The 15,525-nt window shown below is 43.9% G+C and overlaps 1 protein-coding gene across 2 annotated transcripts in view; it reads right to left on the bottom strand.

The window, feature by feature from the left end:
* Nucleotides 1-15,525, bottom strand: part of appa (amyloid beta (A4) precursor protein a) — a 36,643-nt gene that overhangs the window by 5,774 nt on the left and 15,344 nt on the right. Inside the window, exons 2-14 of one of the 2 annotated variants that reach the window (XM_026157783.1) lie at nucleotides 11,026-11,193; nucleotides 9,151-9,280; nucleotides 8,436-8,548; nucleotides 8,163-8,353; nucleotides 7,531-7,844; nucleotides 6,796-6,963; nucleotides 3,158-3,291; nucleotides 2,416-2,490; nucleotides 2,165-2,323; nucleotides 1,636-1,764; nucleotides 1,380-1,479; nucleotides 302-514; nucleotides 96-149 (exon numbers count right to left, since the gene is read on the bottom strand). In XM_026157783.1, coding sequence (XP_026013568.1) covers nucleotides 96-149; nucleotides 302-514; nucleotides 1,380-1,479; nucleotides 1,636-1,764; nucleotides 2,165-2,323; nucleotides 2,416-2,490; nucleotides 3,158-3,291; nucleotides 6,796-6,963; nucleotides 7,531-7,844; nucleotides 8,163-8,353; nucleotides 8,436-8,548; nucleotides 9,151-9,280; nucleotides 11,026-11,193 — 1,948 coding nt within the window. The remainder of the gene's footprint in view (nucleotides 1-95; nucleotides 150-301; nucleotides 515-1,379; nucleotides 1,480-1,635; nucleotides 1,765-2,164; nucleotides 2,324-2,415; nucleotides 2,491-3,157; nucleotides 3,292-6,795; nucleotides 6,964-7,530; nucleotides 7,845-8,162; nucleotides 8,354-8,435; nucleotides 8,549-9,150; nucleotides 9,281-11,025; nucleotides 11,194-15,525) is intronic. The other variant, XM_026157784.1, reaches the window with a different exon arrangement.

Raw genomic sequence — 15,525 nt, 5'->3', positions numbered from 1 at the left:
CTGTTGACACGTTGCTGTCGGCTTCCACCTAAAATGACTCTTGATCTGTCATCTGAACACATCACTACTGGTCATTGTTAAACAAAAGCACCAACCTGGTCGTGTTGGAATGCCTCCGTCGAGATTGGGGCGGGAGTCTACTGGCTCAACTAAAAGGGGAAGGCACAGAGAGATTTCACTTTTCAGTCGTTGTCCAACCTAAAAAAAGGAGCTAGAATATCATTGTGATGCATTTTGGAGGCTAATTTGTTAGCTACTAGAGCTACCACTCGTTATGACAATGCGGTGCTTCAGAAAGTACCCTGGTTGTCGGTATTGGGCTGGTTGAAGCTCTCAGGGTGAATGAAGCCGACTCCAGCCAGTCCCAGAGTGTCTTCCTGCGGCAACAGGTCGGTCTGGCCATCTCCCAGCTCCTGGTCGGGCATCAGGGCGTCATTTCCATAGCTCACCCTTACGTCTGTCTGCAGGTTAGCCAGCTGCTGAGCCATCTCTGCCTGCTCCCTCTGCAGGAGCTCTGTGTGAACACAACCAGGAGGGAGGCAGGAAGACAGGAAGGAAGGAAGGAAGGAAGGATAGAGGTCAGGAGTCAAGAGGGGAGAGAAACAGGAGGTGGAAACAAGAAAGGAAGCAGCATCATTTATTCACTTGTCATGTGACTCTATTGTTGTTTCAACACAATATGGTGAGAATATTTCCGATGCCAGTTAGAATTAAAGAGGAGACTAATTTGTTTGCTAAATGATTCTTTAAATATGAAATCTCACACGGTCTACCTACGCAAATGTTTCTGTGTCAGAAGGGAGAGACCGCCTCAGAAGGAGAAATCTTCCTTTAACAGACCTGATGTTTAGCAAAGGCTGAGTGAGGGGTTTCTCTTCTGTGTGTTTGTTCCCGTTTTTTTTGCCGGGCGGTACAGACTGTGACAGACTGTGTCTCCAAGATAGAGACACAGATGGCCACATGACGCACACAACTCCAATAAACCCAAAAACCCACAGAAACCTAGCAAATGGAGAGGAGGGGGAGGGGAGGGAGGGGGATTTATCTTCCCAGCGAACAGTTTCATTTGACTCCTAACAGAAGAATTAGGCCAAATGGCTCCAATGCCCTCATCAGAGAGAGGGGAAAAATAAAAAAATAAAAGCGTTTTGCAGGCTGGAATTTAGAGCATTCAATCTCTATTACATGTAATCAGACCAGTGCGTCTTCCCCTGCCTTTCTCCCACCCACGGGTCATCTCCACTGAGTCTCGGTTAAATGTACGTCAGCGTCACTCCCTGTAGTTCCATCACATTTGCCTGGTCTGCATTGTGTTTCCTTGTGCTGATTTTAAATGGCTGATAGTGGAAGTTCAGTGAGTCTTCAGTGGAGGAACTCACCGACTTGGTCCTGGATATCATCAGCCACACCGGGCACTTTGTAGAGGAGTCCGAGAGACTGGTTCATGCGCTCCTCAATAACGCGCAGGTGGGTCAGCACCTTTTAAACATATCAAATATGATGTTTTTTTATGTTTCCCAGAGAAAAAAACAAAAACAAAAAACATTCAACTGAAAGAGCAGGAAGCACAAAATCAACACTTTACACTAAAAACAATAAAGAAGTCCAATCATTTTTCAGCGTGTTTGATGCTACCTGAGGTCTAATCTGGGCGGCCTTCTTGGGATCCACCATGCGGACGTGCTCGAAGTGTTTGAGGGTGTGTTGCCTGTCCTTCTGCTCAGCGCGCACGTACTTCTTCAGCAGGCTGAAAACATGACGGGGCTGCAAGAGACAGCGGAAACAAGACAGCTGGTTAAGAGCAGAGGAAGCAGAAGGAAATCAGTCACTTCAAGCCTAGCCTTTTAAAAATTTCATTTTGATTCTGTTTTTAGAAATCTAATTTTGAAAGCCTCCATAAAAACTGGCAATGTGCAGTTGCACTGTAACAAAACACAGAGGTCTAGCAAAACAGAAAACATGCGGGGGGATTTATTTATGCAGCAGGTCAGATAAAAGGGAGCCGTACTTCAAAAGAAAACAGAACGAGAGATGCAGAGATGAAGAGCCGGGAGTGTTAAAAAGCAACCTGGAGATGGTTCATTTTTCCACAAGACACACAGTTTATTACAAAGTGGCTTTAATACGAGCAGGAGAGCACTGCTGAGCTGTGCGTGCCGCTTACCCGGGGTGGATCCTGCTGCAATGCAGTCAGGTAGCTCTCCAGAGCCAGGCGGCGGCGGTCGTTCAGCAGAGCCTCCACCCGGGCCATGTGAGTCTCCACCAGCTGCTGGCGCTCGCTGGCTGCCTCTTGCTCCAGTGCTTCTACCTTCTCTTGGAAACGCTATAAACACACAAAGGAAATTACCAAGTGTGCATCAGAGGAGGAGGAGGGGGGCGATGACACAGCACACAGGCAGAACATGCTCGCCTTACCTGAATCACGGCCTTCTTTTCAGCACGTGGAAGAGTCTTGGCTTCCCGCTCGGCCTCTTCCCACTCCTTCATCACCTGAAGGCAAACAAAGGAGGGAAAGATGAAATAAAATTAATAAAACAAACTGTCAATCTACTGTCATCTTTTTATCCTTCACATGCAAGTGAGGTTTTACTTCTCACAGGTGTCAAAGAAAGAAAAAAAAAAAAAAAGTGCGATATCGGTGCTCAGAATATCAGCAGGAAGGAGTTTCCCCTGATAAAAATCACAGGGTGTGGATGCTTGCTTAAAGACCGGTGTGGTGAGGATGAAAAACAGTTTGTTTCCCCCTTTTTTGGTCAGTTACATCCCCTCCAGAACGATTATTGCAAATCCTACATCTGTTTTGCCCTCTCTGACTTATTTGGGGGATTATCCAATCCTATTCAGCCCTTTACCAACCAAAGTGTGAGCATATATGAAACGATGCCTCTCTCGTCTGGAACTCTGGAAGCTGTCGCATCGTGGCGGGCCATCTGGCTCTCCGCCGGTTGATTAAAGAAAACAATTAAAGTTGAAATGGCTCAGTCGGCTCACTCAGGAGGGATTAACAAACGCACCTACTTGTTTTACTTGACATACCTTCTCTTGCCATTTTCTATTCTGTGAAATCTTTGTCCTGATACTCTGTTTTCCCTGCACATCACATTTATTAAAATGAATGTCTAATGAGGAAAATAAATAAATTCCAGTCTCAGAGTACCTGGGACATTCTCTCACGGTGCTTGGCCTCCAGACTCTCTTTGGCCTTCTGGAAGTGTGCATGTTCATTCTCGTCAGCGGGCGTCTCCAGGTAGTGGTCCACTGCATCGGAGGAGCTGGGCGTTGCTGTGGGAACTGCGTGGAATTTGAGATGAAGGAAAAAAAGACTTTAAGCGACGCTTCTCACTGCTGCTGCACACTTTCATTTGGCAGAGCTGTCTCAGCACACACAAACACTCAAGTTCAGAAAGGGTTAATAGGGTTAGTGAGAGCTCAAGAGGGAAAGAATATAAGATAGCAGCTGTAGCTGGAAGCAGCCCCCTTCGAAAGGGAAAGAGCGAGCCCCTCAGATGACCCGCAGTGCTTTCTAGAAGAGAAACAAAACCCCTCTCATTTATATAACTTCATTCAGAGCGTGATGGAGCTCTCCTGCCAAACCACAGATGCTGGAATTTATCCTGTGGGCTCAGAGGCGCGCACTAAATTGTGATAGTCTTACCAACAAGAAAATAAATTGGATCAGTTATTGCGTGAAACCTGGATTTAATCAGTGGAAAGTTGATTATCTCTCACAAACGCGCCATCGAGAGCGGTTGTTGGTTTGTGTGAGAATCTGAGTGCACGAGACGGTGTGATCGCATGAAGGTCGCGCATCATGTGAAATTGGTTACGTCTGAGGCGAGCACATGACTGCGCAAGACACACACACACACACACACACACACACACACACACACACACACACACACACACGCGCGCGCGCGCGCGAGAAAAGACAACAGGGAGATGTTATTCAGTCTGACCCTGAGCAGAGCGTTTTCTTAGCCTCTGGTCTCGCAAATCCTTTAAAGGCCTCGTTCACCCAAATTACAAAAAGCACTTTTCTCTCTTGCCTTTAAAACAGACTAGAATCAAGTCCATTCAGCGAGAGTATAGCCAAGGTTATTTTTTATTACAGCTACAGATCTCCACTAAATGCATCACATACAAGCAAACGTGCCGCTCCGAACAGACGACAGCTCGGGAGTGAAGTCATTTGTCACATACCCTTGTACTTATCCGGCTGTATTTGTAAGAGCTTTGGCGCATCATAGTGATGTAATGTTGTGAAGGTTTACACTTTTTGACCAGATTTTAGCTTTTCTAAGACCTGTTTTAAGAATTAAATCTTGGTTTTAAGGCTGAATTTTGAATTAGAGTAGAGGTGAGGGTTTGTTATGATGGCCAAATGTCAGGATTAGAGGCTTGGAGACGTCCCTGTAAAGCAGTTCCCCACTGATTCAGTTCAAATCATCATTCTAATGTATTTGTGTGTGAATGCAGGATGAAATGTCCCTTTAATGTTCCTTGATGTTATTTAGGGTGGCGATCCAGTAATTCACTCTTTAGATATAATCCACGTCTGCAGTGATTCTACAGCATTCTTTGTTTTTGCGGTAATCATAACAATGTGATCTTTTCCCTTTAATTAGTCTTCGTTTGCTCCACTTTATTGGTGTGGCCTTTTCCTGCGCTGTAAAGGCTACAGCGGGGTATAAATTAATAATAATAATAATGTTAATAATGGCATCGATTTACTGCTCATTATAAACTCAACAGCTAAGTCCTGATTTCTATCCTTGTTTTCCTTGCTAACTGATCTCATAGCTGCACAAAAATATGAAGTGCTTTCCAAATAAAGCCTCTTACAATAGCTAGTTTCCATTACCTGGACAAGTAATAAATCAATGCACTGCACTAAAGGGCTGATAAGAAGAAGGAGGGAAAAAAAAAAAAAAAAAAAAAAGAAAGGACGGGAAACTAACCAATTTCAATATGAGCCATTTCAAAAATACCCACTTCTCACTACACAATAGGCTCTTTTGTAGACAGGACTATAAGCATTGTTACCCAAGCATTGTAACAAAGGAGATGACTGAATAGAGCAAAGATGTCAGGAACATGCACGCTAGGATTTATATGTCTCGCTAAAAACTGATCTGTCAGTGCAGTAGCGTTGGTGTAATTGTTTTCCTGCAGTCCCCTGCAGAGAACTCACGATGTCAGCCTCACCGAGTCTGCATGTGAATGAATTCATTAAGAAAACATCCAAGTGGGGAGCCTGTGTATGTGTGTGACTTCAGGGCAAAGGTTACAGTGCATCATTTTCTTACCTAAACCATGCTCAGAGCAGAGCAGAAATCCTGAACTCACACACATGATCGATTATATTAGATCACAATACGGGGAGAAAGAGAGAATGCCGCAGGGCACACATGCACACAACCACCAACACACATATTGAGCAAGGTCATTGACCCTTACACAGTGAAAAAGCGAAATCAATGTCACGCTGTCACACACACAAACGCACACCTGTAAACAACAACAAGGGGGAAGTAATTTGGCAATCCAGGGCTGAGTTACCATTTGAAATCCAATCAGTTTGTGACTCAGTGATTGCGTCTAACCAAACACAGAGGCGCTGAAAAATACATAAATCAGAAAATAAATAATTTTCCTCCCCCAAGTTTCAAGTTTCCATTAAAAACCTCTGACGATTCAACGTATCATCAAGGTGGGAGCAAAATATAGAATAAATAATTGAGCAATCATCCCCATTTTCAGCGATACCACTGATAATCAATCATCACAATGTGGAGATGGGAGGCAGGTATGCTCTGTGAGCGTGTAATGTTGCATTGATGAGTTTTTCCCCTTACCTCTACCTGGGGAATGTGTCACATTCTGCAAAATTGCACAAGGGTAATTTGACATCTGATTTCGGTGAATTGACTGAATTAACTTTAACTTTTTTCCTCAGCGATGAGGACGAAATAATGTAAGCAAGCCCACACCACATCAGGGACGCGAGGGCGTAACAAGCAACGGAGTGAGGATTATTGCAAAATTTATTTGTGCCTGGATGATTTTATGCATCGTATTCATGCTGCAGTGTCATATATAAGATGATGGCCATGAAATAGCTGTAATTATAGAAATTATACTGGTTATCCTACAGGCTTCATAGGGGGAGAGCAGTGCAGCTCTTGCAATATAAAGCATGCCATTTAGTTCATGGAGCAAACTGTCCATGAAAATAAGCCCTGTGTATCTAACCAGTTACTGGAGCTTTTAGGCGTTGGCACCTCGCTCCAGCGCTGTCTGCTAAAATAAAAATAAAAAATAGGCATGTCCAGCTCTTAACAGCTTTCAAAACAAAACTACGTTCAACCTGTTCCAAAGTTAAATGTATTGGAAAATAGAAATGCTTTAAAGCACAGGTGCACCCACACAAAACGCTCGGCGTGACACGCCAGAAGGACCCAACCTGCTCACTGACATCGGTGGGTGTGAAAGTAAAGGCAAGAGTGAGTGTGCAGGCAGTCAGGCAGGTGTTTTTAATAGAAGTGCGGGAGAGGTAGAGTCAGTTTTTGGTGCAAACATATTTATTTACCTGACGGAAAAACACACACACACACACGGAGAGTGTGAGGAAACGGTTAGGCAGGAGAGGCACAGCGAGCAAGAAACTTCGGAAACCTGTTTTGCGGCTAGTAGACAGCTGGGATAGACCGGGTGAGTAAAAAAAGAGTGAGGAGTTGTGGACAAAACAACTGGCAATTGAGCCAGCGAGACGCTGCCTTAGGCTGGACTTACTGACACTGCTGCAGACAGACAGGCAGTACGCCTCTGACTCAAAGTTATTCCTGTTGCCTCCACAGCCGCCGTAGATAAACTGAACACAGCGGCCTTCCTCGCGGTCAAAGTACCAGCGGGGCAGCATCGCCCGGCATGGACCTGTCTCTGCACTGGCCCAGCACACATCTTGGAGGACACACACACACACACACACGTACACACACTTATCAACCACAAATTCCCAGAAAACCTCTGTAGTTAATCATGCTGGAGTGTCATCGTTGATTGATGTCTTTGCAAAGAAAAAAAAAAAGATTTAAATTTAAGGACACAAAAATAAATACAGCATCTGGAAAAAAAAAGTTAAGTTTTGCGCATTATTGATGCTGCCTGGGTTTGAATCTTTAGACCAATTTAACGCTAATGTAGAAACATTGCTGTACAACCAATTCTGACTCTAGTGAAACGTGGCTAATGAAAGCTGTGAGATGACAAATGAACACGCTGAGAAAAATGACAGCAGGAAATTAATTGGTGAAGAACACGAGGTTCAATCGCGTTCAGCAAAGCATAAAAATTTTTTGCAGGGTAATAAAAACAGAAAAAAATCAAAACATGTTTAGCTTGTTGTGCGATTGTTCCACATTAATCTAAATGCAAAATCTCCAAGTCACCTGACGGCTCTATTAAGCACGTTTCACATATTCCAGCCTTTTATTTACCAGACTAACAAAAACACTTGATGATCCTCACCCCTGACAACTTCCTCCACAGACTCTGTGGTGGTGGTGGTGGTTGTCGTCATGGCAACGTTGGTAGTCGGCTCACCGTCGATGAGCGAGTCGAGGATGTCGTCATCATTGTCATCGTCTTCCTCTTCGTCCTCGTCGTCCACCAGCTCCTCATCTTCCTCTCCATCTCCATCCTGGTCATTGTCCAGCACGTCCTCTTCTTCATCCTCTTCCTCTTCCTCCTCTTCCACCTCTTCCTCCTCGTCCTCATCCTCGTCTACCACAGATGGCTTTGTTTCCTCTTGCTGCTCCACTGGCTCTGGCTCACGCACCATACTGGGAGAAAAGGAGAGAAGAAAAAGGGGAAATGGTGAAGCAGGAGGGAGTCAAGAGACATATGGTGGAAAAAAAAAGAAAAAAAGTGGGATGGGGGAAAGGAGATAAAAAATGAAGGAGGAGGTAGATGAGAAGGATGAGGGAGGCAGAAGAACGGAGACTATGATATAACCATTTTGCAGCTTCCCTTCAAGAAGAGAAATTGTGCCCACGTGGCAAAGCTACAAATTAAATCGGCTTCGCCTCCGATCACCTAAACACTGAGGCATCACTCTGCTCTTTGCTGCCTTGGCCTCATTTATTTGTGCGAGTGCGTACCTGTTGTCAGAGTAGTCGGTCTCCGCTCCGCCCCACCAGACATCAGAATCATCAGGATCCTGCTCAGCACTATCGGCGTCACGCTCCGCCTCAGCGGGGCAGCACACAAACTCCACTCCTCGGAAGCGGTCGATGCCGCACGGCAGCAGCATCCCATAGTCGTGGAGGTTCATGGTGCGGTCTCCGCAGGACTGAGACGAGACAAAGCGGATCAGTACATGCTCGTGTAAGTCATTAAAGGAGGGTGTGTTATGTGTGCAAGTGTGTACACACCTCTTTGGCTACAGTGTGCCAGTGCAGGTGGCTCTCACACTGATCCATGCGCTCCTGGTGCAGGAACTTGCACTTATCAGGAACAAGCAGAGCATCGCTCACAAATTCTCCCACTGCGGCAAAAACCATACACACGTTTAGATTTAACACATAATCGGAATCTTGTGTCCGACTGGCTGCAGACAAATTTCAACAAACACTGATTCATCTCATAAAAAGCTCTTTTGAGTAAAATCAGAGCTTCATATAAACCGAGAGATTTTTGGCCTCTATAAGACAAGAGAGGACCAACATCAAACAAAAAGTGGGGAACTCTTCTGCCCATTAAAACCATTAAAGTGGGAGGTTCAAAGCTGGCCACTGCACCAGTCTTGTGAACAAAGACAGATCCTATTCACAATCTGACTGCTGCCATGACCGGCCAACAGGAAAGCAGAACTGACGTTACGTGGAAAAATATAAAAATCAAGATGATTTGTGGCAGCTGACTCCTGTCCTCATGTGTCTTGATCCCAATAATGTAGTCATCATTGCCATGCAATCTGCATGCATCAAACCATATATCCTACCCAAGGAAAACTGTGAGGATTACAGTGAATTTGGGTTTAGAAGTAACTAACCACACCTATGAGCGCTGCTTTGGGATTGTGCTCACACACCATGTTGCTTGTGTTAAGTAAATCTGGCAGATTGTGTGAAAACTGAGTGGACTCACCTAGGCAGCGGTAAGGCACCACGATGTGCATGTGACTGCGACACTGCTTGCGCCCCTTCTTGCACCAGTTCTGGATGCTGACTGGTTGATTGGCCTCCACCACGTTGGTAATCTGGAGTTCAGGGTAAACCTGTACACACAACATTAAGTCTTACAATGGGACACTATATCTACTGAGCAGGGACGTGTCACCTGCTTTCCTAACATTAGCTTGAATGACTTAATAGTCAGCTTGTCACACTTTTGGCCACAGTGAGCTCAAACTGATGATGCTGAGCTCATCTTTAGTCATGCCTTCTTAGCCACATAGTTACAGCCATTAAGCGTTTGCTAATCTATTTTAAAGATTATCAATCCTTCCCTTTTTAAATTGCCTTTAAAAAAGAAAGAAAGAAAAAAAAAGAATCCACCACACCTTTCCTTTCAGAATAGTTTTGCTTTTTCTCCATCCCCCCGAGATACAATCTTCACAGCTCTGCAGTGCTCCTCGATGCTGTTCCTGCCTACCAGGACTGCTGTGTTTACCTCTATATTCTCAGCCATGCGTGACATCTGCCTCTACACAATATTCTGAGTTGGCATGTCATCCCTCTCCCTTCGTTCTTTTTCATGACACCTCCTCTTCTATTTTCTCTGCCTTCACGCCTCTCACAAAAGCGATGGGGGAAAAAAAAAAAAAAAAAAAAAGTCTTTCCATAACCTTCTTGGTTCCTTGTCACCGTAGACAAGTCGTATTTTTTCCTCTGTTCAGCTTATAAGAGGAAGGTTCTCAATCTTTTCCCTTTTTTGTCTTTAATATCAGCAGTTCAAACTGCATAAAAAGCTGGGACTTGGCAAGCATTTGTTTCTTATCACAAGATTTGTTATCAGTGTAAACAATGGGAGGGTAAATTTATTTTCCTTTGCTGTAATTTTTCCCCCCCCCCCAGAGACTGCTCACCTCCTTTTATCAGGTGAATTGCTTTTATCGTAGATTATTTACACACTGATAAGTGAGACTGCTGTAATTATCCAGATGAAAAGCTCCTGTTTTGTGTTTGCAGAAAAGTCACAGTGAAATGTAACAGCCACAGCAACGGCAACGAAAAAGAGCTCACCGTCTCACGTTAAACTTTTGGTTAGTTCACTTTCAAGCTGCCTAATTACAAGCCAAGTCACATGGACTTAAGCAGCTTGTTTACTGAGCAGAGTTTTGGCATCATGTCATCCTGCCAAACTGGGGATTTTGGTGACTAAAAACAAATCTGCTTGCCGACTGTGTAGCCCACTCGTGACAGACTTCTCTGTTCACTATTCACTTCTCTATTACACTTCTACAGCATCAATCCAGTTAAACTTGTGGGATATTGATCAGGTCAGTTAAGTAGCAGAAGGGGTCTGTTCATCAGTTTCATCTTTGGTGTTAACGAAACTAACACCTAGACAAGGCAACAATGAGACAACCACTAAAACAGGAATGGTTTTACTGGTGCAGGCTGCTAACATGTTCTCCCTCCTCATCTTTTCTGACTGTTTGTTCACTAGTTTTGCATTTGGCTGGGGTCACTGTCACTACTGGTAGCATGAGGTGATATCTGGACCCTACAGAGGTTACACACGTTGCTCTCAGAGGGTCAATCTAATGGTTAAAATCTACTAAAAATCGCCCACGTCACCACATCCCAAGATCATCATCTAGACTCATTCCCCACTCAAAACAAAATAACCACATAGCTGTTGACGTTTTCCCCTCTATCACACTATCCTGACATTCACAGTGTGTATCCCCCTGTCTTTAGTATCCCACTTTGGGCCTTTTTATTACAATTAAAACAATAAAGATTTATATCAGTTGATTAATAGGAAACCTCCGCCCCACAAAAACACACACTTTACCTCCTGGCAGTATTGCAGGATGCCCTCCTTGGTACCGATGCAGCTCTTTGTGCCCGAGGGGTCCGGCTCCCACTTGCCAGTCTGGACGTTGATGTGCATGTTGAGTTTACCACAAAACATGGCCACCTGGGGCTCTGCCAACAGGCCCATCGAAACATCTGTAGGCACCTGCGGGTGGGCGGGGCAGGGGTGAAGGGGGAAAACAGAGAGTGAGAGATTTAATGAGATATACAACTCACGTAAAGCTCCTTGAGCACTCGTGCTGAAAAATGCGAGACGGATGCAATTAAATTTTATTACTCAGATAGAGGAGGGTCGGGAGAGGAGAAGAGATTAGTGCGTTAGATGAAAAGTAAGATGAGACGAGCTGGTTTAAGATGAGAAGTGGGAAATGAGGAAAGCCGAAGATAAGATGTTCGTGAAGGGAGCGCTGGAGCAAGTTTTTTCTGTACCCCCGTCAGATTTCATCAAAAATGTAGGTTTATGGCCATAAAACCCTTAACAGTGCAATCAAACACTTATTGCTGCAGTATTGCTCACTGTTCAGAAAGATCCTGCTGAACAGAAACGATGAAAATAACAGATCTAAATAAGTGAAACAAAAGTGATGGACTTGGTGGTGGGAAAAATAAAAATCAATATCTTTACAAGAATAAATTACCTCAGACAACAGGCCTGGGGCAATCTAATACACCCTCTGCTGTCTATGATGCTCAGCCACATGCGCACATACACCCACTCAACTGCCCTGTGCTATACCCTATTCACGGGTATATCTCTGCTCATGTTTTTGCCTTTTTTTCCAGGACAGTATAGTGTTTATATAACCCTCTGTTGATTTGTTTTTGGCTCATTTCTCTGGGAACAAGCTGGCTGCAGGCACGGGGAGTGTGTGTCCGTGCGTGTTCGTGTATGGAAGAGAGAAAGTCTGCCTTTGGCATGACTGTATTAATTTTTGTATTAATTTACGCTCCTGGGTGTTTGTCGATTCGTGCCTCTCCTCTGCGTGTGCCACTGCTGACTTGCCCGCATAAGGAGGTTTTGTGCTGGAGCTCCCCTAGGAGAGGAGGTGCAGACAAACCTCTGAATGTCTGCATTGTACTGGCAAATGAGCTAGAACAAAATGGGAGGGAATACAGGAGGGTGGGGAAGGAGACAGAGAGAGAGAGAGGAGAGAGGGGGCTGTTGCCATTGTGTGCTCCCCTAATCTTGTTAATGGTTTTGAAGGGACTGGCAGGCAAACAAATGTTGTTTTGTGAGATGGATAGCATATTTTTTCCCCCCTCCAGACTTGATTCTCTCCAAGCAGCCAGGGGCATAAAGTTCTCTTCCAATATGAGAATGGCTGGTGGGGGCCATCAATTTGGATTCAATTTAAAGCCGAAAACTCAAACCTTTGGATCAATTTAGCGAGTGAGTATCTGGTTTATCGGCACAGAGATGAACTATATCAGCTTTCATTATGTCCCATTTACACACATATTGTATTTACACACTTGGCAGGAGGAGAAGATGGCAGCCCTCTCTGGACCCGTTACTTCATTTTCTATTCTCACCTGATGGCGCTCAGAAAAGCCAAGTAAAGCAGAAAAGAAAGCTTGCCAGGTACACAAACGCAATAAAAATCTACCTGTAAGCTGTAATGCAGCTGAGGACTACTGCTGTGAAGCTGGGAAATGAACATCTGAAACATATCGAGCTGAAATGTATTCAATTGGCTCTTTAAAAAAGCAAAACAAAAACTTGTACCGTTAAAAGAAAACTGTTATATACATAGGTGCTAGCAGTAGTAAATCCATCTGTCAAATAGTATAAACAGAGTGTTTTGCTTTACACTAATCAGATTCATATGAAGGCGATCACATATCTTGGTAGTTCTCAATTATAGACTTGAAACCATTAAAGGGCCATTCAAAGAGCGCATTCATTGCGAAAAACTAATTAGATTTTACCCCTATTTATCTGCAGCCCTTTTATTTCAGTAAATACAATTACTGTGAAAACAAAAAGCAGGATTAAGTAGAAATTTATAATCTTGATCAAAAATGATGAAGCATTTCTGCAAGATCGCACTTACACATTGTAATTAATGATAAACAATCTTAAATTCTGAGCGTTTATAAGTTACTATTTGCTGCTTACAAACATGTGAGATGAGGCTAACCAATGTATTTTATCATTAGCATCCTGTTCTTGTCAACTGTTTTACACATAAAACATAGAAAAATACAAGGGCATGCAAAGAGAGCAACTCCACCCGAGGTGCAAGGGCTTTCCTAAAATTTAATGGTTTTCAAATAGGCGTCTATTGGACCGCAAGTCTTTTTGCAACCACAACTATCGCCATCTGGTGGCCTTCAGACAGAATGCAGCTTTAACGCACTTCTAGATTGGCTTAATCCATGTTTTATACTGTCTACAGTCCAAATATGGCGTCTTATGGCTGTTAAATGCACTGAAGCTTTAGCATTTTAGACCAATGGGCTAATGTCCAATGTCGTTTGTTTTGAGGCATTTAACTTAACAGTAACATCATTTTATCATCACAATGAAAAAGAAACCAAATTAATAAAAACAGTGTAATAATGTGTTTGAAATGAAACCACAGCACGCACGCACACGCACACACGCTCTCTCTTTTCAGGTTACACTGACATGGGTCAAATATGCACACCTTTAAAAGTTCACATCCCCCACTCATCAACATAAGTGGCAGCATGTAGTAGCGCCAAAGTCAGTAAATCCCCATCTCCACACACGGAGTAGGGTGTAAAGTCCCCCATTAGCCGCAGCCCTCCTCATCTCCCACAAATGACGCTTAACACTGGTGGCCATTGGTCTTGACACTAAGCCATCTGCACCACCCAGGGTTATTTAAGGGTCTGCTGCTCGATTCCCACACTGCCATCTGTGAGCCATCAGACACAGATCACAGTCCGCCCTGTTCACTAATAGTAAAATCCCAGGGCAAAGTAAGAATGGAAACTTTTCTTTAAAAAGTAGTTCATATACACCATCTTTTAATTAAAACTCTGGGTGCCCAATTCAATTCTGACCGTATCTCTCCACCCTCTGGCCTTACTCTACCGCGTACTAGAAAAGGGGAAAAAAAAGAAAAAGAAAAAAAAAAGCCCGACTTCCTCTCTGCTTTGGGGCATAGGTAGGGAAATTACTGCCGACTGCTTGCTGGCATTTAAATTCTGTGTGTAGAACTGTTTTGGTTGGCAAATCGTACCCCAGCTAATCATGCTCTCTTCCTTCTCATTCGCCGCTGCTATATCTCGACCGCTCCGTCTTCTGTTGATGGAGGAGGAGGGGAAGTGGGTTGTCGGCCAAGGCTTCGCAGCAAGCTTATAAATCAGAATCACTGGATGATCGAGAGAGAAGCAAGTGCGAGAAAGAACAATAACCACAATACCGAGAGACAGAGAGAAATGGGAGGGCAGATGAATTGGACAATAAGCCTTCAGGCTCGAGCAGGTCAGGCTCTTAGTAAAACTGAAAGGATGCGAGAATGAAGGGCCAGAGACAGATGATAAGATGTGAAGCTTTGGTGTCAGGAAAAGCTTAGAAGATGAAAAGAATTTTGTAGTCGATTACATCAGTTCTTTAGAAAGAACCACTGAATTTCTCATGCTGAATCTTCTAGTAGCTACATAAATAATGACTTGCACACATTTTCCAGTTTACAAATCCTCTCTAAATGAAAGATGGGCTGAATAAAAAAGGCCATTCTTTTTTATTTTGTTGTTGTCTTCTGGTTTCAGAGACAACCTTGTGAGCTAGAATCTACCCCGAGCAGGCAACAGATGGACTCAATAAAAGGCAGTCACAATAAAATGGTGACACACGTCAGCAACAAAGTGTTGCACATTATACGAGGAGACACCAGGCTTCCCTCATCTCCTTCATTCGCTCTGTCTTTATCCTATCACGTCTCCAGTTCACAGTCCTTCCAGTCTGCCAGCCGGTCAGACTGGCACAGAGGGGAGGGAGCAGTAATCTGGGCACTGAGGATTAGAACGCCAGCACGGCCAGGAGAAATATCCCCCTTTGGTCTCAATCTGGCATGATAGGCATCACGGCAAAAACAGGGAATAAGCTAGGGGAAAGGAGATTGACCCTGTGAAGATAGTTCAATTAAAGTCAGCAGAAAATCCAGTCACATACTGCTTGGTATGCTATTTCTCCCTGAAAAGTGATGCAACTAAAGCAGTGATCCATCGAAAAAAAAAAAAAAAAAAAAAAAAGCAGCTTTCAGCTTCAGGCTGCTTTTATTAATCAGATTAACTGATGAAAGGAGCCTATTGTATGATCAAAATGAGAGCAAGAAATTCGAGAGCTCCAGTTTAAGAGGTCAAACAAATACCAGAAAAAAAGAAGACGAAATCTTCTCATGTGCTTTTTCTCAGCAAAAAACGACAAAATTACTGCAACTGAGTAGAGAAAATATAAAGCTGAGCTACCGGGCGCGGTCGCAGCAACATTAAGTTGTGTGTA

Source organism: Astatotilapia calliptera, chromosome 23 (genome assembly GCF_900246225.1).
Source record: "Astatotilapia calliptera chromosome 23, fAstCal1.2, whole genome shotgun sequence".
NCBI classification, from domain to species: domain Eukaryota; kingdom Metazoa; phylum Chordata; class Actinopteri; order Cichliformes; family Cichlidae; genus Astatotilapia; species Astatotilapia calliptera.
This window is presented reverse-complemented; position numbering and strand designations above follow the sequence as displayed.